The sequence below is a fragment of the Maylandia zebra genome, linkage group LG12 (genome assembly GCF_041146795.1).
Source record: "Maylandia zebra isolate NMK-2024a linkage group LG12, Mzebra_GT3a, whole genome shotgun sequence".
NCBI classification, from domain to species: Eukaryota; Metazoa; Chordata; class Actinopteri; order Cichliformes; family Cichlidae; genus Maylandia; species Maylandia zebra.
The window spans coordinates 16,171,780-16,193,654 of record NC_135178.1 but is presented as its reverse complement, the minus strand read 5'-3'; the positions used below and the strand labels follow the sequence as shown (position 1 = coordinate 16,193,654).

Sequence of the window (21,875 nt, the reverse complement as noted above, 5' to 3'; positions counted from 1 at the left end):
ATTCCCTATTAACACCTGCCGTGACTGGTTGGGGTGTGAAGGGAGGAAAACGGGACAAAAAGCATAAACTGTGGAAGAAAGATTAAATATTAATAATAAGTAATGATTAAATGCAAAGTGAAGACAAAACACTCAGCATTCAGTGTCAGCCAATCTAGTCTAACTATAAGTTCTATCAAAAAAGGAAAGTTTTAAACTTAGTCTTAAAAGTAGAGACAGTGTCTGTCTCCCAAATCCAAACTGGGAGCTGGTTTCACAGAAGAGCAGCCTGAAAGCCTCCCATTCTACTTTTTAATACTCTAGGAACCACAAGTAAGGCAGCAGTATGAGAGCAAAGTGCTCTCTTGGGGTGATACGGTACTAGGAAATCTTTAAAATAAGATGAGGCCTGAATATTTAAGACCTTGTATGAGAGGAGTAATTTCAGTGGGAACCAGCATATAGAAGCTAATATGGGAGAAAATATGCTTTCAGACAGTCAATCTCAGTACAAATGAAAAATGAAATTAAAAAAAGAGTCTTATATTGTGGCTATGGCTTGTTGGACAGCCATGTGGCATTAGCCTTTCCCAGTGTGTCCCAAGTTAAAGTAGGTAATAAAAGTAGCACTGGGTCACCTTTCCTTGAGAGAATTTGGCCTGTTCTCATTATTGATCTTACTTATGTGACACTTTACTCTGTTTGTAATTTCCAAAAGCAGTTTACCAAAACCAGAAATAACCAAACATGTAAGTACTTAAAATTATTTTCTTCACTTAGACCTCTTAGCCCGAGGAGGATGGTATTTAGACGTGAAAATTGGTTACAAATTTTCAATTATTCTACACAGACCAACATGATATGTAGTTGACCTTGCTTCGGGTGCCCCTGGGGGTCTCAGACTCTCTTTGCCCAGTTCATAAAATAGCTTTGAAAAGAGTTCAAATTCAGGGTGTTTCCCATCAGTAAATGATGAAGATGTCTCTGAACTCTGGGTGTGTGTAAATAGATGTTTGACAAAGATAATGAAGTCAAGATGAGTGGAAAGTTGAAACCCAACACCAAGTCACCTACTGTGCTGTATGTGTAGCCCATAATTCCAGACTACACCCGTCATGTGCACGCCAAAGACAATCAGTCCCTCCCTGCTGCCATCGAGGCTGCTCCCTCACAGGGTGAGAAAAGGTCCTGGCTTTGCTTGGCTTGAGGTAAGCAGCAGCATCATAAATTCAATTTTGAAATAACAGAATCCAGGATATCCCGTGGTTAACCACCAAGGCACAGATATCCGATTCTCTAACCAAAAGGACAACCCTTGTCTGTTATCCTGTCAGATAGCTGGAATATGGATGTCTTAGGAGATTTCTCAAAAAACAGAGACTCCTGATGCGTGCGGCAGTGAAGAAATGTCACATATTTAACAATCACGACTAAACTTTTGCAGCCGATATGAACCTTTAAGGCAAAACTTGACACCTTTCACCCTATTATTTACATAATACATGTCACAACCTTGTTAGTACAGGTGTGTTCATGCACATGTGTCATTCCTATACTGAAACCAGCTGTGTGATGCAAGGTGAAACTATAGCGGCCATAGAGGCCCAGCCCCGACTACACAATGAAGACATCCTTAGAGATGGCCTGTGTTTACTGTAGGGTTGTCAGGGAGTCCTCCACCTACATGGCAATAAGGAAAGACATTATTTACTTTGGCTGGACAATGATGGCTCTAATCAGATCCCCATGATGTGAATACACTGTTCGGCCTATCACCACCCATTTCCAGTTTCTGTTCACCTTTCACCTCTTCGCCTAAGACCTCCCTGTCATCTTATAGAAACATTCTCTATGGCTGCCTGAGTGCCTCGGTTTAAGTACAAAACCCACAAATGACACCCAGCTTAATTTGAAATTTGTAGGTATTTGCTCTGAATTTGTCAGAGTAAACTGAAATTAAAATTGCTGTCTCCATATGCACAGACACATATCTCTCACGCTAAAACCTTTCACAGGCCGCGTGTGTAATTGTGTTCTCTCCATTTGCCTCTTCTATTGTCATTCCCGCTCACCAGCATGTGAAAAGAGTTCAAGATAAAGTAGGTCACTCAGGTTGGGGAAACTGTCATGTCTAATTGCCACACCATCTCTCTTATCTGATCTGGCGAGGCTGTTATTGTAATGAAATACCAGTGGAGATGAGCCAGGAAAGGAGAAGATTACACAGCATGAGCCATTCATGGCACAATCCATCCCTTCATTGCCCTGGGTTTTCCACACAGTGGGTTCAGGAAGTATGGTGGGGCATGTGAGGGCTGGATGTGGGCTGGAGGAAGAAGGCAGGATAGCTGAGGTAACCACTCTGATAAGTCGATGCGTCTCTGCTCTGCTTTGTGTTCTGACATGACAACCCTGTTTTGAATCAGTGCCACGAAGTTAAGACACAACAAAGGACGATTATTTTCTGAGATGGAAGAGTCAGGTTCCATCCTGGTACTTTAATGAGTGGATGTGAATTTCAATACATCATCACAAGACTGCAATTAATGAATAACACATTATCATCATGGGGTCAGTTTTGCTTGTCAAGGCCAAATCAGGCTTGCTTCTCTCATAGGCTGCCCACTCTGGTAGCTCATCGTAATGCTGCCCTTTAGTGCCCTACCATGGTTTCACACGGTACTGCAGTACTTTATTTTCCCTGATTATTTTACTTAAAAGCGGAAAGTCAGTTGTTTTTACTTCCATACCAGCGGTGGATGATTTAAGATAATCTTCAGGCTGGAGAAACCAAGAAATCTTTGTGATTTGAAAAATACACTTGATCTTGGTTTCTCAGTCTCATTTACCAAAATTACAGGAGTGTTAGTACTGATTTCAACTGTTTAATGTTTAAATGTCATCAAAATATTTGGATCTTGAAATGATGCTCTTTTTTTCACATTCCAGTTCAGATTAAAGAAGCGATTAGTGGTTGCGTGTAATGGAAAGCAACAGTAGTGGTTTAAATCATGGTTTGGATCGATTGACGGGTATCACTCGTGTCTATTAGGCTGAGGTTTGTTTACAGACCCGCCAAAGCTACATGGAAGACAATCAAAAGAGGCCCCTCGCTTTCATTCTGCCAAAAGCTATCCTTTTATATTTTATATATTTTATTATTATTATTATTATTATTATTATTATTATTATTTATTTATTTATTTTTTTAATTTTTTTTTAAACTATTTAATTTGTAAAAATGTGCATACACACACACACCACACACACACACACACGTAGGAAAATATTTAGTATACACATCCAGAAATGCATACACTATTATATATTGTACATATATTTATTAGTTTCAGGTTGGCCATTCTTGTATTTTGCTCGTTTGTGTTGTTGTGTTTGCACATCTCTGTTGCTTGTGGGGCTCGCACACAAGAATTTCACTCGCATGTGCTGTGCCAGTGTGCCTGCACATGTGATGTGACAATAAAAGTGATTTGATTTGATTTGATTTGATTTGATTTTAAAGACAAGTGAAATAGTGCGGAAAGTCATCAGAGTTGATTTTTCTGGTGGTTTTATTTGATTTGCATGACTCGCGGTTCCTCTGTGATGACAGTTCAGCTGTGATGTTTTATTTCTCTGCTCGCCTCGGGCAGCAACGTATCTTTTGTTTGATCCCTCACAGTTTTTAGGAAAGACATTATGCTTGAGCCTCCGGTGCCCCTCTCCTCAAGTGCTGTGGGTGCTCTGCTGATCATCTCGCCATCTGAGTTGTGGTTTTGGTCACGCAGTTGTCGAGCACGGGCAGCAGGTACTGTGATAAAGCGGCTGACGACATTGATGTGGTAGCTGCGCAAAGCCAGCAGCTTTTTAACACAGAGATCGAAGACATTGTTGAGGTCCTTGCGATCTTGCTGCTGGACAAAACTCCTCAGGGACGGCTGCAAGGAGATGTCGTTGATCAGTTTCTTGTGAAGGGGTGGCATGTAGTCCCTCATGTAGATTAGAAAGGAAGCTGGGGAAAAACAAAAGCAGTGAATTCTTTACATTCATCTCTGGCACAGTTGGGATCATGTTATTGACAATTCGTCAGCCTTTTTACCACTTTTTGGTTCATGTTTGACTCCCAGAAGCTCGTCAAAACAGTGCAGCAGACTGCTTTGTGCAGCACTCCCTCCTGAATACCTCATCGGCGCTGTCTGGACCCCTTCATAAACCAGCCCCTTTGGCATACACGGGTTGTCTTTCCATCTAAGTATGATTATGTGACACGGGCACGCACATAGGTCTCAAAAACATGTTTCACTTTGCAACTATGTGAATCGAGAGAAAACAGCAATAGATTTCTATACCCAGACAGGTAGATCCTCATAATGCCATAGAAGACTGAAGGGTCCACATGCACTTAGGGAAGAAAAGAAAACAGTTGTTAATGGGATTCATTTTACAATAATCACGAAAAAAAAGAAAAGAAAAAGGCAAGAATTGAATCATTTGCAATCATTAAAAAACGTTTTTCTTTCTTTATCAATGAACCTATCCCAGCTGGCTTTGGGCAAGAGGCAGGGTCATACATTTCAAGACAGCACAGGTAAACGTTTCAGTCATTTACAAATAACTCCCAATTTAAATTTAAAAAGATTCAGGGAAGGGAGTTTTCTACCCGTGTTAAACATCATTTAAAGCTCTGAGAAGTCTTTGTATGCTGAAAGCAAACAACAAACAGCTGTGATCTTTGGACCCTCGGCTGCCACTGCATTGCAAACTATGCTAAATTATTTAACTGCATAGGGATAAAAACACTTTTTGAAACACAGTTAACAACTCAACCAAAAAAAAACATACATACTGTTTAAACAAGATAGAGAACATCATTTCAGCAATCATACCGCATCATATTCCATACATATTAGAAAAGCAAGACCAAAGTTAAACAAGTCCATGTCCTGAACTAACCCTAACCCTGTCTACAGCATAATGTTTTGGGAGACCTGGGTCGTTGACCCAGAGTTTTGAGTTTTCATTATTATTGAACTTTGATTTTGCCATTATTTATCATTTCTAGTCTTTTGGTGTCTTTGTTAGAGTTCTCTGTCTTATGGTTTATGTTTCTGTGTTCTATAGTTGCGCTGTCTCCCCTGTCAGCTGTATCCCCTTGTCAAGTCCGTGTCTCTGTGTTATGTTTCCTGTTTTACTTTGAAAGTCCGTGTCTCATATTAATGTATCTGGTTTTGCTTCCCTTGTCTCATTAGCCCTGATTTGTCCCAGCTGTGTTTCTCTCCTGTCTCTCATTCACTGATTGCTCCCTCTGTGTATTTAAGCCCTGTGTTTTCCTCTGTGTTGTGATCTACTGTCTACCATGCTGTGTGGTTTGCCTGTTAACTGGTTTGGTGCTTAGTTTATGTTCTTAGTTCAGTTAGGTTTCTGTTTTCTACCATCCAGCAATAAAGCTGAGTTTTTTGAATTAACGTTTGCCTCCAAGTGTCTGCACATTGGGTCCTCCTTACCACCACTCCTGCCTGCACATCAGCCTTCACATAACATAACGTGCAAACATTTTTGGAAAAAGGCTGTAACACATTTAGGTTTTACATCTGAATAAGTACCTTGCATCAGTTTGAGTGCGTCAGTCATGTCCTCAATAGACCGGCTGATGATCTCCAAGCCTCTGGCCACAGCCTCGGTGTCGCCACACCTCACACCATTGATCACCGTGGGAATATTCTACAAAGCAGTGGTTCGGTTAGAAATGTCCTCGCTTTAAGGGTGCCCTTATATTTGTCTGTTAACAACAATTATCAAGTGCACATTTTAGGATGTTTCCTGTTTTTAATGTATCTTCACCTTCACCGCAGGAACTCCAGCTAGCTCCACCAGCAGAGTGACCAAGAAGAAACCTCGGGCACTTTCTCCACCCGGGAGGCTGACCAACAACTCCAGGTTCCTGTTTGACAAATGTAAGCCATGAAACTTTGTGCATATTATAGTATGATAGCACATATTGTATTATACTGTGTGCAGAAACAGAATTTTACTCACTCCATGTTGAAAGGCCTGGCACAGCAGATATACAGATGGACATGAAAAACAGGACATATTTATACACATTTGCTGGGTTTACTCAAACTGCTGGCAGGAGATTAGCGGCCTTACCCGTCAGGATCTTTCCTCTTCCAGTTAGCCAATACTGCATCTGCATGTGTGATAATTGGGGGAAGCCCTAAGCGTTGTGACACCTCCCAGTATGGAACAGCCAGACTGCGTGGCAGTATCTTAAAAGAATATGAAAGAGAAATCAGTCATAATAACTGAATCACTTAAGGTAACATGTAGCATTCAGAAAACAGGAGGCAAAAGAAAAAGAAAAACTAACAGACAGTTAGTTACCTCAACTGTATCTTTCTCTCCCTCCTCCCAGACGTAGCCCATGGTCATCATGCTGAGAGCCAGGTGGGCCAGTCGTAACTCTTTGTGTTTCTGCAGAAAGTTGCTGCTCAGCAGTGGCATCTGGTCATAGACAACTGTACTGAGCAACTGCTTCACAGTCATCGTGAATGGTGCTTGTCATTATAAATACCTTGTTAATACGGGAGCGCAACTCGTGGGACTGCGCAAGCTCTGGGATTCTCAGGGCGATATCCATCCATGGCTGGTAATAAGGTGGAAGCTCTTCCTTTAAATGCACATCATGAGAAAATGTTAATGTTGGTCAGTACCATTTAACACAACTGTAGTTGGTGTAAAATGCAAACAAATCCAAGTTCATGTTGTCCTCAAATGGCAAAGCAACAAATTCACTAAAATCCAAATGGCTCAAGGGGCTCAAAATGAAATGTTCACAACTTGTGACCATCATGTGTGTTGTGTGCTTGTGTCCAAGCAGGACCTTAACTTACTAAGCTTCTTTTTTAGGAACCAGTTCTCCCATCCATCACTGTGCTTCATGTTTTATTTCTGACTACAGAAGTTATGAACATTATTGTTCTCTCCATTTTTGCTCTCTTCTATATGCAAAAATGTGATTTTGTAAACGTCTTCCAGGAATAATGCTCACTTCCTTCATCTTTGTTGGTCTCAATCAATACTAAAGTTAATATTTTTATAACAGCTTTTTTGGCGCTATAAGGATTAATGTAATTGGCAAATTCTTATTAAAGGTTTGGTTTTTAAGTAATACAATGTGAATAAAATGTAATAATGTTACATCACAAACTTGAAACAAGCAAAGCTAAAATAACACACACAGAACTTCAAAAGAGCTTTTCAACGTACCAAAGGATCTGGAAGGATGAAGCCGAGTTCTTCTGAGACATGGTAGGACTTCAGAGAGAAGAGAGCTTCGGTCTGGTCTGTTTCAGCAGAAGCCATAGAGAAAACAAAGCAAGCACCAAAAACTGCAATGATCCTCTGACAAGCTGAATGATCCCGGACACCCCAGTCTGGCTGGACTTGAGCACAAAGATATTGCTTACACAACCTTTATACCTGAGTTCTGCTGTTGCACAATTCCAACTGTAGAAAATCAATACTTCACTTTGTGAATCATATAGTATGAAACAAATAATCGGTGTCACGCTTGGTTGATCTATAACCGTCCAAACTGTTAAAGTTATGCAAAGAAGAAACTAAAGCCAGTTGGGATGCTTTGCATGTTGTAAAAAAAAAAAACGCCTTGTTGTTTTCCCACATTTCCTACGGGTTATCAGGAACGTAACTGATAACAAATAAGGAACAGATATGTTACTTTTACAAAAGCACAATCATTTGTTTATCAGCCTTTTGTTTAAGAACTCTTTGACAGCAGATTCATCTGAAACAATAAATAAATACGCTAATAATGAGTTAATAACGTGCGTAGGCGTGTCTTTTTCAATTTGTATTCATATCCTGAAGATAACACGCTCTTTATGTTTTGACTGAGAGCTATAAAAGACTGCTACTTAAACAAAAGTGCTCCATATATCTGGAACAAACTCCCAGAAAGCCTCAGATCAGCTGAAACACTCAGTTTATTTAAATCCAGGTTGAAGACTCACCTATTCTCAGCTGCATTTGAATAAAGCACCAAATCCACACTTTTAAGCTTAAATTTCAAAACTTATATTTTAACTACTGATTTTATTTACTGTTTTTTTAATCAATTTTAAATCATGCTTTTTATTATTTTTGTTTTTTAATGTCTCTGTAAAGCACTTTGAATCACCTTGTTGAATTGTGCTATATAAATAAACTTGCCTTGCCTATAACATTTTATGCCGCGTGGCTTTTATTTTGAAGGGACTTTCTCTACCCTCTATATAAAAGAGGATTAAGTCAAATTTAGACTGTCAGCCTCACCTGCTGGAGGAGACTGAACACTGCAGTTTCCTTAAACCAAACCATGCACCGCACAGTGTATGTGCGTAAACAGTAAATGAATCAGGCCAGTAATACTCAGTGCTCCAGAGCGCCAACAAACCGGCATTTCACTTTGCGATTTGTCACGTGTTTTGGAAATACTGAATGAAATGAACCCGCACTAGGACATGAATCTGTTGGAGAAGTTTCTTTGTTAAAATCAGCTCAGCGGTCTGATTTCTTTTTGAGCAACTCCACGTAAGCTTCGGTATTGTAACATTTGCAAGTCGGTGTAAAGGTCAGCTGTAATTTGATCCTCTTGCTTCTGAAACATAGATAACAAACACCAGACTGCATTGTTGTGCTTTCTAACACAGATGACAAAATAACTGGAACACTGAGGCTGAGGACAACAGCGGTCTGCCAGGGAGCTGGACTTTAAGGAAGTGCTACTTCACTGACAGTGCAAACTCACTTTTAGTAGGCCTTAACTTTGGAAACCATGGCTGTCAGTACCCATGAGTGAGTTATTTTTTTTCTTTTGTGCGTGTGTGTTAAATCACTGAAGTTAAACAATAGCTAAACTTCCTGCCAATTAGATCCATTGATATGTTTTTGCAGTTAAATAGCTGACATTAGCTAGCTGCTGACACTGAAGGATGATGTATGGTGATTATGATAAATGTCAAGTAAATCCAGGAGAATCTGATTCACTGAACACAGTTGTTTTAATGCTGAAAATAAAAGCTTTAACACAAACTGATGAACGGCGGTGACTTACAGACCTACGACTCTCGTAGGTCTCTTGGGTCTTTATTGCTAAGTAAGAAGCTCCAAACAGAATCATTTTGGTAATATGAAAGAAAAATAATTCAAATTTGGGAATTTAAAAGTCAAAGTACGTGCTTGCGACCAATGTTCCCTCTAATTTTTCATGTGTCTGAGCGAACACACAAACTCCCTGAGCGGTCCCTTGGACTACTGTGAACAACATCAGTAGACATGTCCACTGTGGTCACGCCAGCATCGAATCCATCCAAGTTACATGGTTTATTAATTAATTGGCTAATTATTAATTACAACATTTACATTTATGTTAGACTACTTTTAATTAACTGCTTTAGCCCACTGGCGCAGCCAGTCACTTACTGACTAACACTGCAAAACAGAATTGTTAAAGTTTCAATTTTAATTTCAAATCAGGTTAGATTTTTTTGTGCGCAACGCAGATTTTTTTGTGCGCAGAGACCGTGCCAGCATTGCGCAATTGCGCACGCGCGCAGCTTAGAGGGAACATTGCGTGACACTGTAATGACGAGGCAAATGTTAACAGTTAACGTATTTGTAGTGATAATGTGAGTCATATCAAAATATAAAATGTGCACTTCATAACAACTTGTAAAAAAGGGACAGAGTCTCAAAAGTCTGCTAAAGTCTGTGTATTTCCTTTAATATATTTGTATTATTTCTTAATTTCTATTAGTGTTTAAGCGTTTTTTAGTTAGATTGTTATTATTTTTTCTTATTGTTGTGGTTTTTTTTTATTAATTTATTTATTTACTTACTAATTGTATTGAGTACAATCTAACTTCGTTTTCATGGTGTGGTAGTGTCACAATTACAGTGAAGTCTCTTATGTCTTAAACAAACAGGAATTTATTCCGTTTTTGTCGTGTATCCGACATGCCTGCAAGTTGCTGCACGTGTAGGGTGTGTGAGTGTGTGTGTGTTTTAGTGTATACATGCATTCAAAAGTTAATCCCTGGTCTTTCTCCGCTGTAAATCCACCTGACACACCCCTTCTTACACCACTATGATTAGAAGGGAGCTGATCATTCATGCTTAACGTGTCCGAGGTCTCGCGGGTTGCATGAATTAATCATAACCTGGGCTAAATAAAGTATAAAGTATGAGCGGATCAGTGTTTTGTAATAAATAGGTTTGGGGGTTTTCTTTTTTCTTTTTTTTCCCGTCTGTGCGCCTGCCTATTATTAGCTACGGAGGCCATCCAGTAAGTGGAGGTGGGTCTATGACGGCCAGGGCTGCAGCTCTGCATCGCACCGTTAGACTTCACCTCAGCGTCCGCGTTTCTGCCAGTGCCATCGGGCTCGTCACACCGATCCAGAGCACCTTTCCTGAAACATCGGCTATTTCCAAGCCTCGTTCACCTCGCCTTGAAGATGAAGTTAAATACGAGCTGCCGTCAGGTGCAAGACGCATCCGATGGAGCCCTGCTTTTTATCTCGTTCATCGACCAACCCGATGCAGCACTTCCTTATGTTGCGGTAAGGATGGTCGGCAACCGTTATGACCACAGCGTCAGAGTGGTTTTAATTCGCTTATTTTATGGGGGGAGGCTGGTTTTTGCGATGAACTCGGAGCCGGATAAACAGGCTCAAGAGTCAGTGACGGGGCGTTACATAACGTGTAATGCAGCAGAGCCTCATGACTAGTGTCTCGGTGGTGGAGGGAGGCACTGTTCGGTCCTTCTGGTAGGGTATGCACGTTTTTATCATCCTTGTTATGGCAGATAACCGAGGCTCCTTAAAAAATGTGTTTTTAAGATGATCGACTTAAGGCACTGTGCGTTATATAGTATATCTCACCACATTTTAAAAAATCATTAATTAATTCGTGAGTTGCGCATTGTAGTCTGTAACAGGAAAGGGCATTTGAATGAGCAATTGTAGGGGCGGGGTATCTCTATAGTATCAGACAGGCCCAGCCTAAGGTCAGACTGCGAGTTGTTTTGAAAGGTGAGAGAAGCCTATGGTGATGCGGACTATGCAGTGAATGAAGAGCCCGATTTTTTTATGAATGGCTACAAAGTGACCATGAGGCAAAGAAATCATAGTAACCCTTGATAGTAATATTTAGAGCACTGTGTGAACCAAAGTAAGCAAATGATGCTGCAAAAGTGTTTTGGATAGAAAGTCCTTTTAGTATAAGAACAGCAGAAGTTATGCTTTAGAAAGGGAGCTGCTTTTTTGTTTTTTCCTGATAGTGGGCACTTGACTTCCAGGTAGGGGTAGCTGGCTTCATTCATAAGAAGGCAGCACTATCTGAGAATATAAATATGAATGGAGGCTATATTCCAGTCCGCTTACGCTTTCAAGAGGGGGGGGGGCTCGGATGGAGATTTCTTGTTTATTCGTGTAAGCTCTGGATGTGTAAATTAAACATGGCGTGACTTGGGTTTCAGATGGTTCAAAATCACGTTACGACACGTAACAGTGGTGTTGTCTCTATACATCAAATCAAAAAAGAGCATAAATCACAGAGGCTTGTCTGATATAGGGTCTAACACACTGACACCAACCACAGTTCCCTTGGAAACTGGAACAGCGACCTAAATCGTCAGCAACCATTTTCAAGACACAGAAATAGTCTGTTTACCTATTCCTATTGTTTCATTTAGGTACATGCCGCATGCATGAGGGCTGTGATGACTTAAGTTATAAGCTCTGAGGTATAAGGTTGGGGTGCTATGCTTGAGATGTAATGACATGGGGAAAAAAGAAAGGGAATTTTAGGTTTGCTGATGGTTGGAAGAATTGCAGGGATGTGTCACACATGTAGCATTGCAGCAGCCTTTATTAAAAGAGGAGCAGTAGCATTTAAACTTATTTAACTCTTTTGAAACTAAGAGTGCCTTTTCTCTACCTTTTAATTAAGGTTGAATAAAACCAACCTATCGCCTAGCTCTGATTTGCTGTATATTTCCCGTTGTTGTTTGCTCAGTACTTTCATTCTTTTCTACATCAGGAACAATAAAAGGGAACCTGTGAATAGACACAAGGAAGTCACGAGACCATCCCCTGATAGCTCTGCAGGCAGAATTAGCAGTGCAGATGAAGCCTTGTCAGTGTCTGTCCCTGTAGCGTTCATGGCAGGGTAGTATAGGACTGAAAGTGCTAATACACGACTTTCTGCACACCTTTATATTCTGACAGGCCCCAGCTGACGGATTCTGATATGGACTATGAGAGACCAAACGTTGAAACTATCAAGTGTGTGGTGGTAGGAGACAATGCAGTTGGGAAGACCCGCCTCATCTGCGCCCGGGCCTGCAATGCCACCCTGACTCAGTACCAGTTACTCGCCACACATGTACCCACGGTCTGGGCAATTGACCAATACAGAGTATGCCAGGAGGTGAGTAAGAAAGCTCAAATAGTTTGGGTTTTTTGTCCCTTGATATAGAGAAGCTGGTGGTTGTAGAAATACAAATATTTTTTTGGCATCTATCAGGTTTTGGAGCGCTCAAGAGATGTTGTGGATGATGTCAGTGTGTCACTCCGCCTTTGGGATACTTTTGGAGACCATCATAAGGACCGGCGTTTTGCATACGGCAGGTGGGAAAATGTGAAATTCTATGGTCTTTTTACCATCAGTTGCTTTCATCTTACCTGAAATAAGCAAGTTTGCCCTCTGGCTTCCCTTCAGGTCTGATGTTGTGGTCTTGTGCTTCTCAATCGCCAATCCCAACTCTCTGTACCATGTAAAGACTATGTGGTACCCTGAGATCAAACACTTCTGTCCCCGTGCTCCTGTCATCTTGGTAGGCTGTCAGCTGGACCTGCGCTATGCTGACCTGGAGGCAGTGAACAGGGCACGGAGGCCTTTAGCTAGGTACTCAGTTTTGCATTTATCTCTCTATATGCAAGAACCTTCAAGTTTCATGGACGAAAGGTTGATTTACTTCCGATTAACTTCTGATATGTTATTTTTCAGACCAATAAAATCCAGTGAGATTCTTCCCCCAGAAAGAGGCCGGGAGGTGGCCAAAGAGCTGGGAGTACCATACTATGAAACCAGTGTTGTTGCTCAGTTTGGAGTCAAGGACGTCTTTGATAACGCCATCCGAGCTGCGCTCATTTCACGCCGCCACCTGCAGTTTTGGAAATCTCACCTCAGAAATGTCCAGCGACCTCTCCTTCAGGCACCCTTCTTGCCACCAAAACCTCCCCCACCTATAATCACTGTGCCACCTCCCCCTACCACCACAGAGGAGCATCCAGCCGGTCTTCTCGAGGACCCACACTGTGCCGATGTCATCCTGGTCCTGCAGGAGCGACAAAAGATTTTCGCACACAAGATATACCTGGCGACATCCTCTTCAAAGTTCTACGACCTCTTTATTATGGACATGCAAAATGAGGAGACCGAAAAGCCCCCTCGGGGTCCGATCTCTGGGCGAGAGCTGCTGATGCGTGCCGCAAGCTTTGATGTTTGTGAGAGCAGCGATGATGGAGACAAGGCCAACCTGAGGGCCTGCACTAGTGATGGGACCTTGAAAGACTCCGAGGTCGCCCGGCGGGGCAGACTGCTCTCCTCGTGGAGCCGAGCCTTTGTCAGCATCCAGGAAGAGCTTGTGGACGACCCCATAACATACAGCCCCAGGCCTATGACTGTAGTCCACATGGACCAGTCCATGCAGCTCGGTCCTTTTCGAGCAGTTCTTCGCTACTTGTACACTGGCCAGCTAGACGAGAATGAAAAAGAGCTAATGCACATTGCTCACATCGCTGAGCTGCTGGAGGTCTTTGACCTGCGGATGATGGTGGCAAACATACTCAACAATGAAGCCTTCATGAACCAAGAAATCACCAAAGCCTTCCATGTGCGGCGGACAAACAGAGTCAAAGAGTGCTTGGCCAAAGGCACTTTTTCTGGTGAGAGCAAATCATTACATGTATTTGTTTGTCTGCCCAGCTTGAAGTAGAGTGGATGCCGGTGTAAGTGAGGTTTTACTAGCTCTCACTTCTGCGTTGCAGATGTAGTTTTCAAGCTAGATGATGGGACGATCATGGCCCACAAGCCTTTACTCATCTCTAGTTGTGACTGGATGGCAGCTATGTTTGGCGGGCCTTTTGTTGAGAGCTGCACCAAAGAGGTGAGTCGAGGACAGGCTAAAATCAGCCCTGTATGAAACACGTAGTTCAGCATTTATAGTTACATACTCATTACCAGTCAAATAAAAGTGCATTTAATTAGCTTATAATTAAAGAAAGCACACTTGTGTAGCACATCTCAAATACACAAAGTGGCTCGTGTAGCACACCAATGGACTACGTGAAGTGTGTAAAAAGTATAATTAGAGGACTGCAAATCTGCTCTAATACAATTACACTGGCTTTGTGATCCAAGTGTACTGCAGTTCTCTGAGGCCTGCTAATTGTGCCTGATTCTACTATGAATTAAAAGTACTACAGATTCATAAAACGCCTGATAGGAGAAAAGGTTTTTAGATCGTTTGGAATTGAGATTGTGTCTTTTCAAATGATCCATAGTGTATCAGATAGCTCTGTAAAGCTATATTTAGATCACCTATGAAACTCACGATGTGTCCCTCTCTTGCTGCACAAAAAGTAAATATTTTTTGTAGTCTGATCGTGTAAAATGTTGTACAGGAGATTCCTTCTCGCTTTTCCTCTCTCTGTGCACACCTGCTGAATCCTTCAGGACCTGAATCATGTTATATTTTGTATGTTTTCTGCTCCTAAGGTGCTGTTCCCCAACACAACTCGCAGCTGTATGAGGGCTGTGCTAGAATATCTGTACACGGGCCGCTTTTGTTCTCGCTCGGATCTGGATGCAATGGAGCTCATTGTTCTTGCCAATCGACTTTGCCTCCCCCACCTGGTTGCACTTACAGGTATTACATTTGGTATCATTTTCCTGTAAAGTACAGGATTGTATGACATGCAGCCGCAGTGTGCCCTTCCAAGCTGTTGCCTACAGAGAGCAACTTTTATGTTTCTTTCAGAACTCTACACAGTAACAGTGCTGACGGAGGCGGCGATGATGGGGGCTGACATCGATGGAGATGTGCTGGTGTACTTGGATATGGCCCAGGTAGTGTGACCTGCCAATCATTCCGAGCAGGGATTGTTCTTAACGCACTTACACAACGCTGTGACAAAATAGATTTTATTTTTATTATTAATGAGGGCATTTCTCAGAGGGGACTTCTCTTGAGGCTAAAATAGTTTTCACAGGCAGTAGGTGGGGCAAAAGACACATTAAATTAAACTGCCCTTACCTAGCTGAAGGATTTTTGGTGTAGTGAGCAACTGGGAGACAGGAATCATGCTCAGCACTGTACATCATCCTGTCATTAAGTTTCAAATGGGTATATTTTCCATTTACCCGGCAAGCTCATTTTGCTCATTTTTAATTTATTTGGTGCAATTCACCACTGAAACACAAACATTAAAATGAATTTTCATGTTGTTTTTTTAAATTACTACACTGCCGCCTGCTTTGCCAGACCAGAATATAGCAAACAAATCAAACTGGCTAATGGCTGTTAGATTTTTTTTGTTTGTTTTCTGTGTGTTTGTGTTTTCGCTTGTTAGCAAGGAAAAGAAAAGGGGTAGATTTGTGGGAAATATATTGGAGAAAGACTGTTGATATATATTGGAATCCTTAGAATTTGTTACTTTCTGCTGTACTTTGTTAGTTGCCATGCTAACTGCAGCATGCTAAAATTAGCACAGTAATGCTACCATGACTAAGCTTCTAAGTAGGGTTGCCAACTCCCTGAAAAATAAATAAGGGACACCTCGTGGCCAGGGCCGGGCAACCCAGTTGTCTTCACCCTTCCCAGTGTGGTAGCTCTTTTTTTGTGTGTGAAATTATTTTTTAACCATTTGACTTGAACTTGATTTAAGCAGATGCATATTCTTTGTGATATGACCATATGGGAAACAAATGATCATTTAGCCATTTATTTTTAGCTCACAATGACAACATTAACACAGTAAAACAGGTCTCTTTCTTAAACAGAAGCCTGTCATGCTTAACTTTTGAGAATATAAGTAAATCTTTCTTTAAAAGAACTCTGTCCTACTTAACTTAAAATTATATAAATTAATAGAAAGCAATAGAACGAAAAATATTCTTGTAACAGTGCACATTTAGTGCATTTAGTACAGTTGGCTTCAGTTGAGGTATTATTTCAGCTTTTCTAATGCTAATCAGCTGCTCCTGTTTGTAAACCCACTTGTTCCCATGATTACGCATCTTAACTCATCATCATTATTCATCTATGTATTACTTTTATGTATTAGTGATCTATTTGTTGTAATCATCTATCCTTGCAGTTGTTTATTACACAAAATAAATTAAATTATTACACTTCTGGCCACATAGCCCTGATATTCACTGCACATGCCCATATTAACCTTAACCAGAGGGTTTAAAAAAAACAAACCAGTGTTTACATACCATATCTGCTTCTGCCATGGCCTGGCGGACAAAAAATTGGTAAAGGGTTCCCCGAGCTTTCATGCCCCTCATGTTCTTCATGTGCCCACCAATAGAAGCATGCCTATGGAAAAAGTGCGCCAGCACACAGTGCAGTGCGCTTTATAGTGCACTTTTCCAGCCAGGTGTTTTCCTTTTCCCATTCCTCCCTGTACTTTTGCAGCCTTTTTTTTTCTTTCTCTGAGCGAACAAACATTGCTGCTCTAATGCTGGGCTCACACTGTGCGATTTTTGGCCCATTTTGAGCCGATTTTTGAGTCGTGCGACCGATTTGGTGATCGGCCCGATTTTGGCCTTCATCGTGCATCGTGTAGTATACGTGGGGTAACGAGAAGCGATTAACACCTCACGACCAGCTCCCGATCATCAATCGCTCGTGAGGGTGTCACCGCAGCTGCTCACGCGCAAACACGTAAACGTCGGTGAAAAAGACGTTGCAGCACAGCTGTGCAGCGTGTGATCTGGACACAAGCGATGGAGGCACAACTTGTAGAACTTTGGAAAGCTCATCCGAGCCTTTTCCATGTGGCATCACAAAATTATCACGACCACAACAACCGTGAAAATAGTTGGATTTACATTGCTGCTCAATCACAGCTGCCTGATCAATGTTTTTCATTAGCAATTTAGCAAAGTTGATGTGGTGTGTCTGTGTGAGTGAAAGACAGAGAGAGCGAGCGACAGATTTTCTGTTATAACCTTCATTTTATGGACGCACAGTGTGCCGTCCGAGACTTGCACCGCAGTGTCGGCGTTTGTTTCCCTGTTGGCCATGCTTGTTGTTGTGGTCATCGGTTGTCTTCCGGTATTTTCTCCGTAAGCGACCTTTCCTCAACCAATGAGATGAGCGGTAATCTGACTTGTCATACTCGAATTGTCATAAGTGTGCTGTCAGCTCATTGGTCACAAAGCAGGAGAGGGGCTGGGAATTATGTTTTCAAACAAAGTGTTAATTCCATTAAAAGTTATAGACTACTTTTGATTCTCACTGTATTACGGGACAAAGTGCGTCCCTTATTAGCTCAATACGGGACGTGTACTTTTGTTTCTAAATACGGGACGATTCCGTTTTTTAAGGGACGGTTGGCAACCCTACTTCTAAGTGCAGTACAAATTTACTTAATGGCTCTGACAAAGAAGTGTAAACAAGATAGTCTAAATGTAAGGTCAACTCAAATGGCCTCTGTACTCCAAATATAGATTGTTTTTTTTAATATGTGCACTTCATGTCAGCAAACCCCAGCACTGCTTTTTATCTCCAAAACAAAACACACAGAGTGATGATATATGACTTTGTGTGCTGACAGTTCCACGGTGCCCAGCAGCTCACTGGCTGGTGTCTTCACCACATCTGTACCAACTACAACAGCATCTGCCGCAAGTTTCCCCGAGATATGAAGGCCAAGTCTGCAGGTAACAAACATCTGATTAATCTTTAATGCTCTCCTCTCATTAGTAGCGAACACCAGTGTGAGACAGAGAGTAACTAAAGAAAAGATTGTCTTGAAAATATTTATTGTGATTCAGAGAACCAAGAATACTTTGAGAAACATCGCTGGCCGCCGGTGTGGTACCTGAAAGAAGACGACCACTACCAAAGGGCACGCAAAGAGCGCGACAAGGAGGACTACCTGTACCAGAGGAGGCAGTGTAAACGCAAGTGGCTCTTCTGGAACCTTCCTTCTTCCCCTAACTCGAACTCTCCATCTTCTGGCTCATCTGCAGTCATCTGACGGAGTGGTAAGGAGAGGCCCACTCTGCAGCGCGTCAGTGTGGATGCAAGCTGTAAAAGCTCCAGTCAAACATAAGCGCTGCTGGCTAGATATGCCCCAATTATTCAGGCACACAGTTACATTTACTGTTTGCTTACCTCTGCAGTCAAACAGCACTCCAGGTTTCCAAGCTCAGCTCAGTCTAGCGGTCAAAGTAATGAGTTTTGTTTCTTAGATTTTTAGCTTGTTATACGCGAGACTCAAATCTCAGTGATATGAACCTTACTGACAAACGGTACAGTATATCTGGCGCAAATATCACCTCACGTGGATTGTTGTGCGTTCTGCCACCTGAGTTTTAAGTTTAAAAAACAGGACTCTGCTGGCACAGAACCTTTCACCCGTGGTGTCATCAGTTACATTGAACTGATAACCAAGTGCTGCTAATCAGCTGCAACAACCAGCAATTCAACACAGAATTTAAGTCTCAGAGATATAACACACAGGATGTAACAATAGCATGGCCTACCTGGAAACAGTTACTCCGATCATGCCTATTATTATCGTGGATGCATAAGTTATAAAATACTGGCAACTTCTACTCATGTATATTTTTGTACAGTCGTTCTATTTTTGAATGTGTACAGCTTGCATCACTGAAGGCGATGCAAGCCTGGACACAATCAACTTGTGATTTGTGTCCTCTTGTCACAAAAGGGCTGTCGTTTACATGAATTGATTCAGTGTCCGGAGACACAAGAGATCCCAAATCAGAGAAAGAATCAGTCTTTTCAGTAAAATGCCAGCAAAAACAAACCAGATCAATAATATTTACTACGTGTCATTCAATGAGGATTTTTATCAGTTCTTCACTGAAGGTTTCCGCTAGTTTCCCACAAAGCTGCATTTCTGGAGTTGAAGAGACCATGTGGACTCTGTGACAGCGATGTGTATCTCTCTCTCTCTCTGGTGATGATTTAGGCTTTAGCGATTGATCTTAGTTGATTAGAGGTTGCATTTGGATATGTAAGACTCGCGCATGCATGAGGCCTCCTCACGGCCCTTCATGTGAATTCATCAGTACATCTTCTACACACCCAGCACTTTCTGGACTCTTCTCTGCAGAGACAAACACACACACGAACTTCCAGTATTGGCATCCTTTTGAACAGCGTTAAGGACAGTTTGGCATCATGACACACTCAAACAGATCTTTATTATTTCTTTTAAAGGAACTGGGAACTGGCTGCATTGCTAAGATGTTCAAAATGTTTCCAAAACAGTTGTGAAAAGGTTTCAATCAAATCATTTTTCTTGATTTGTTTTGCACGCCTCACAGTATACGTTCAGAGCTGTCATCTACGGTTGTACTTGACTGTCAGAAGGGCTGCAGCATTTCGATCAGCAGTCACGGCGCTCAGTGAAGATGGGTGGTATTGTAAATTGTAAAAAAAATATATCAACTGCAAGTAACTTGCATCACTCTAATGTGCTGTTACCTAAAAATGTGCACTGCAGGCAGTGAGCAGAATTATACAGTATTACCGAGTAATACACACACTGAATACAGACTTGACTCATCTGACTTGCATTTAGTTACTGTGCAGCTACAAACTTGTTTAATACTCATTGTGCTTACCTCCATTATATATCTTACTATACATACAATTTACAGGCAGTTCAAATATACAGTTGACTACTAGTAAAATAGGATAGTAAAGTAGACACATTGCATTATAAAGATCTACATTCATAAAACATGCTAATGCTATGTAAAAGAATCAGTTCCAGCATTTGCTTTTCAGGCTTGCTTTAATCCATTATGATAATTCTTTTCAACTGCATTTTAAGTAGACATAATTAGAGCCAAGAAAAGAGTTTAAAATAATTAAGTGGTATGAATTAATTCAGTGAAAAAGGCTAAATGTATTGCTTGTATTAATTCCTTGAGTAATAACTACACTGCATGAACAGAGCCCCGCCAAAATAGAAGACATTAATTTGCAGTCGTTTAAAAATGTAACGCATATCAGAGTGGTGGTCCTGGTGTTCGAAGCGGTATCTTTAAATTGCTGTCTTTTATATTAAATCATCTGTTGTTAAGCAAAGAAAAAATTGAGAACTTTCATTTTTAGGAATTTTAATCAGCAGCATAGATGACAGCAAACACCAGAAGGCTGATGACCCTCTGATTTTATTCTAATTCTGAATGTTTTTAAGTGCTCAATTATTTGAGTAATAGATAGTGTTTAGATAACTCAAAATACAGTTTGGTGTACTTTAGCAGCAGGAGGGTCTATATTGCTATAGCTTGCCTTGATGGTAGGACTGATGAACTTCAAAGTTTGTTTAGACATGGTTTCCATTCCTCAGTGCATCGCATTTCTCAGCGAATCTTCTGCTGTTTTGCATCAAGAACACCTCATGCCTTAATGTACAGTGTACTGTAGTGTGTGCTATTGAATGTAAAGTAGTGTTACTGTGGTCACTAGTTTGTTTGCTATATCGTAAGCTATAATGGTGCTCTCTAGGCTGTGTGTGTATCTATAAATGTACATAATCCATAATTTGGATATAAAGCAATCAGTCAGTGTGTGATTCGAAGAGTCCAGTGAGTGTGTGTCAGTTTGAACACTGCTAAAGGTTTATGATTTTGTTTGTTTGTTTAAAGCTGAACGACAAGATTAAAGACTCTGGCTATTAAGGCCACACTAGACTAATGAGAAACCATCAAATTTGTGACATTAACCATGAAATTAATGCAGGGATTTCAAAATTTTGTTTCATTATTTTAAAGTTTCTTTATGTACTCCACTGAGCTCCAATTTCTGAGACTGCATAGTAGCAAAATGCTAAGATAGTGTGGACACTGGAAGCTAGATGGTAACTCTAAATGTAAATACATATATATTTGACTTCTGCAAGTCGAACTCGACATAGCAATCGATACAAGCTATAGCATAGGTTAACATACATACTGTTTTGTACTATGCATAATGAAATGTCTGACTTTGAAAGTATAAACTTGCACTGCTTTGTAGCACCGGGTTCTCTTCAAATTGCATTAAAGGGTACTGCAACATCATTAGATGAAGAAGTAGACAACATCAGGTTAAAATAAAGAAGAAGAAAAATAAGATCATGAATTATAAATTAGTTACTACTGGGGCCCTTTTCCATTTGTTTGGGTGCTAATATCACAGCTGCAGAGAAGCACAAACCAAAGGGAGCTTTAGCAGCACCAGGAATATATATTATATGCTGCACAATCACTACTGCATAGTTTAAGAGGCCTTGATCAGAAATGGTTGAATATTAAATAAAATTTAAAAAAAAAAAAAAAACAATAACAGAAAAGAAAAGAAAAAAAACTTGAATGTTTTCTCAGTGTTCAAAACCTGGATGACACTTTGTTTAGTCACCAGGTTTTTATTTTCTTTGTCTTCGTTCTCAAGAGCTGTTTTTATTGTTTGGGAGCTATAAATATGAAATTCTGTAGCATGTGTTCTTGAAAACGTGTAAATAATATTTACTAAATAAACAAAGAGCAACACGTGGAGTCCGGTATGGTGGAGTCTG

General features: G+C 40.9%; 2 protein-coding genes across 8 annotated transcripts; one reads left to right on the top strand and one right to left on the bottom strand.

Annotated features, from left to right (window-relative positions):
- Nucleotides 1-3,289: 3,289 nt before the first annotated feature.
- ido1 (indoleamine 2,3-dioxygenase 1) lies at nucleotides 3,290-7,555 on the bottom strand. 3 transcript variants are annotated; one of them, XM_004544326.6, is made up of 10 exons: nucleotides 7,249-7,555; nucleotides 6,554-6,649; nucleotides 6,364-6,453; nucleotides 6,130-6,248; nucleotides 6,016-6,030; nucleotides 5,821-5,920; nucleotides 5,583-5,700; nucleotides 4,329-4,380; nucleotides 4,079-4,227; nucleotides 3,290-3,991 (listed from the first exon to the last, which is right to left on the bottom strand). In XM_004544326.6, the coding sequence occupies exons 1-10, from the start codon at nucleotides 7,342-7,344 to the stop codon at nucleotides 3,594-3,596; spliced, it is 1,233 nt and encodes a 410-aa protein (XP_004544383.1). In that variant the 5' UTR covers nucleotides 7,345-7,555; the 3' UTR covers nucleotides 3,290-3,593. The 3 variants fall into 3 exon arrangements, with proteins under 3 accessions (XP_004544383.1, XP_004544382.1, XP_076746883.1); XM_004544325.6 differs by having other exon boundaries at nucleotides 3,534-3,991; nucleotides 6,364-6,483; nucleotides 7,249-7,546; XM_076890768.1 differs by lacking the exon at nucleotides 6,016-6,030 and having other exon boundaries at nucleotides 3,534-3,991; nucleotides 6,364-6,483; nucleotides 7,249-7,547.
- Nucleotides 7,556-8,445: 890 nt separating this feature from the next.
- Nucleotides 8,446-21,855, top strand: rhobtb2a (Rho related BTB domain containing 2a). Of its 5 annotated transcripts, none has more exons than XM_012917383.5 (11): nucleotides 8,446-8,571; nucleotides 8,691-8,835; nucleotides 12,267-12,468; nucleotides 12,565-12,668; nucleotides 12,760-12,945; nucleotides 13,048-13,988; nucleotides 14,091-14,209; nucleotides 14,821-14,971; nucleotides 15,083-15,171; nucleotides 17,892-17,997; nucleotides 18,112-21,855. In XM_012917383.5, exons 2-11 carry the CDS (start codon nucleotides 8,816-8,818, stop codon nucleotides 18,315-18,317), a joined length of 2,124 nt encoding a protein of 707 aa, XP_012772837.2. In that variant the 5' UTR covers nucleotides 8,446-8,571; nucleotides 8,691-8,815; the 3' UTR covers nucleotides 18,318-21,855. The 5 variants fall into 5 exon arrangements, with proteins under 5 accessions (XP_012772837.2, XP_076746882.1, XP_004544381.2 ...); XM_076890767.1 differs by having other exon boundaries at nucleotides 8,446-8,581; XM_004544324.5 differs by lacking the exon at nucleotides 8,446-8,571 and having other exon boundaries at nucleotides 8,681-8,835.
- Nucleotides 21,856-21,875: the final 20 nt, after the last annotated feature.